Genomic DNA, 2,549 nt, shown 5'->3' on the forward strand with positions numbered 1-2,549 from the left:
ATGAATTCAATTCTTCTGAATTTTGTATTACGTTCGAAACTTTGATTCATATGGTTTTGGTTAAAGCAAACAATATTTTTATAAAAAATAAAAATAATAAAAATTTTAACTTAAAATGCATTGCAAATATTTGATTCGCTGCATGTACATACATATGTATATACTTATTTAATTAAACTTAAGGTTATAATTCAGTTCATTCTTTTTTGTTTGTTGTATAAATATATGTTTATGGAAATAAAACTTAATGTTAAGTATTTTAGTTAGACTTTAGTCTGATGTAGTTTCTGTGGTAGCTTCAGTTGCTGCTTCTGTTGTAGCTTCAGATGCTGCTTCTGTTGTCGCTTCAGTTTCAGGTCCTGAGCGTTTCCTCTTCAGGCAAGAGGCCTTGTGATGGCGGTTTTTGACCGATTTAAATGCGCAACGCAATTCCAGCAGGCAATCGTTTTCAGTAACGCCAAGCTTTTGAGCCGCTTCTGTCGGATAAATATTTAAAATAAATTGAATCGTTGGTAGGAGAAATGTAACTATATATGTATCTATATATTGAAAGCAATTTACAAAGCACATGCAGTGGCTCAAACAAATGAACACGTGTTGAACGGGTTTGAAACTTGCACTTCATTAGAGTAAAATTGTATGGGCTATAAAACTGCCTACCCAAAAATGTTCTTAAGATTTAAATTAAAAAGTTGAAGTTTTGATGAAAATTTGTTGAATTTTCTTATATTTTCAATTAAATTAAGTTTGAAATTGTGGTTTATATGGTTTTGGTTAAAGCTTGGACGGTAAATTTTTAAAAAAGAATAACAAAAAAAAATAGCTCGAAAAACATTACGAATATTTAAACAATCAACACTTGGTCATTTGTTTGATTCACTGTATGTATGTACTTACGAATAAAGACATTCATAAGCTTCGTATAACGGAGCAGCGGGGTCTTGCCTTGTTTACCATCAATGTTGTGGTCCATTATAACGTTTACGCTAAAAATCGACAGCAAGTTTGATTTAAAGCCGCCATTCTTAATAACGCGAAAAACGGTTGCAACCTGTTAAAAGTGATAACAAAATTTATGAATATTTTTTATTAGATAAATTTATAAATATACATACATACATACTTATGCANCCGCCATTCTTAATAACGTGAAAAACGGTTGCAACCTGTTAAAAGTGATAACAAAATTTATGAATATTTTTTATTAGATAAATTTATAAATATACATACATACATACTTATGCATGTATATACACATCGTCGCCAATGCTAAACTAACGAATGTGAATAAATTATTTCATGTCCGATACTTTCAAATTGATTTTTCTATCAGAAAACCCGTGGAATTTCTCGCTTATTAAAGAAATGATTTCTTCCGCATCGGTTAGTTCGACAATGTGGCGACGATATATAGTAGGTATATATCTTTTTATTAAGAAAAAAAATTATAAAGATAAAAGTGCTTACCATTTGGGTTTCATTTTCGGTGCTTGTATGGGATTCAATGCTATCCAGTTCTTCCTGTGTTTTTATGGGAAACAGTGATACAAATTTCGGTACAGGGTATAAGGGCAACCCGTCTATTCCTACATCAAGTCGCACTTCCTCTAATCCTTCCTCAATAATTTCCTCTATTACTTTTTCTAATTGTTTCCCTATTCCAATATGGACGTATTGCCCTGGTGGCACGGTCCGTATTNTATTTTTAATGCATTCCAAATTTGTTTCGTATAAGCCTGCAAAAGTAAATGTTCATTTTTATTTATACATACACCGGCGTTCAAATAATTAGCACCGAAATTCAAAATGATATTGTGTACAACTTGTTCATTTATTTATTTAAATTTATTGCTTAAAATTCAGAAAATGTTTCGAAATTTTAAGCAAAATTTCACTTTTTTTAGAAAAGTTGCAAATTTACAATTTACTGGCTCATATTATACAATGAACTCTATTTTTATAAAAGATGAACGAAAAAGTGCTTTTATGACAAATATTTTAATTATTTAAAAAATCTCTACGGAAAATTTTTCTAGTGAGTGTATTTATTTCGAGTGTTATAATTTCAAAATAGTACCTCTCATTGCATTTATTTCCGAATTGAAACTGTCTGCTGCGGCATTCTTCCCCAACGCAATAACTTTTAACTCTTCTACTTCTCCTTTTAGTTCCATTATAATGCCTGAAAGTTTTTCTTTTATTATTTTATAGATCAATATTTTATTTGTCATACGATCGTGGCCACGCAAACCTTACCACCGCTTTTTTTAAATTTCCTAGAATTTTGTGNTGTCATACGCTCGTGGCCACGCAAACCTTACCACCACTTTTTTTAAATTTCCTAGTTTTTTGTAAATTAATAAAAAAAAATATTATTTTTTTAAATACAGTTCAAACCGCAACAAAAACATAAAAGTTTCAAACTTTTGTGGAAAATTTTGAAAAATTCAAATTCAAATTGACACCTGGCTTGGTGTGGCGTGGCTACGAGTATTTTCTTTATTTTGCTAGCTCGAATTTTTGCCATTGTTAGAAATTCATGAAACTGT

General features: G+C 30.4%; 1 protein-coding gene across 1 annotated transcript; it reads right to left on the reverse strand.

The window, feature by feature from the left end:
• Positions 1-194: 194 nt before the first annotated feature.
• LOC108368612 (uncharacterized) lies at positions 195-2,174 on the reverse strand. Its single transcript, XM_017623497.1, has 5 exons — positions 2,078-2,174; positions 1,591-1,736; positions 1,468-1,521; positions 898-1,051; positions 195-476 (listed from the first exon to the last, which is right to left on the reverse strand). The coding sequence occupies exons 1-5, from the start codon at positions 2,172-2,174 to the stop codon at positions 271-273; spliced, it is 657 nt and encodes a 218-aa protein (XP_017478986.1). The 3' UTR covers positions 195-270.
• Between the last annotated feature and the right edge of the window lie 375 nt (positions 2,175-2,549).

The sequence above is a fragment of the Rhagoletis zephyria genome, unplaced genomic scaffold (assembly GCF_001687245.7).
Source record: "Rhagoletis zephyria isolate East Lansing unplaced genomic scaffold, Rhagoletis_zephyria_1.1 Rzeph_scaffold_03221, whole genome shotgun sequence".
Taxonomy (NCBI): domain Eukaryota; kingdom Metazoa; phylum Arthropoda; class Insecta; order Diptera; family Tephritidae; genus Rhagoletis; species Rhagoletis zephyria.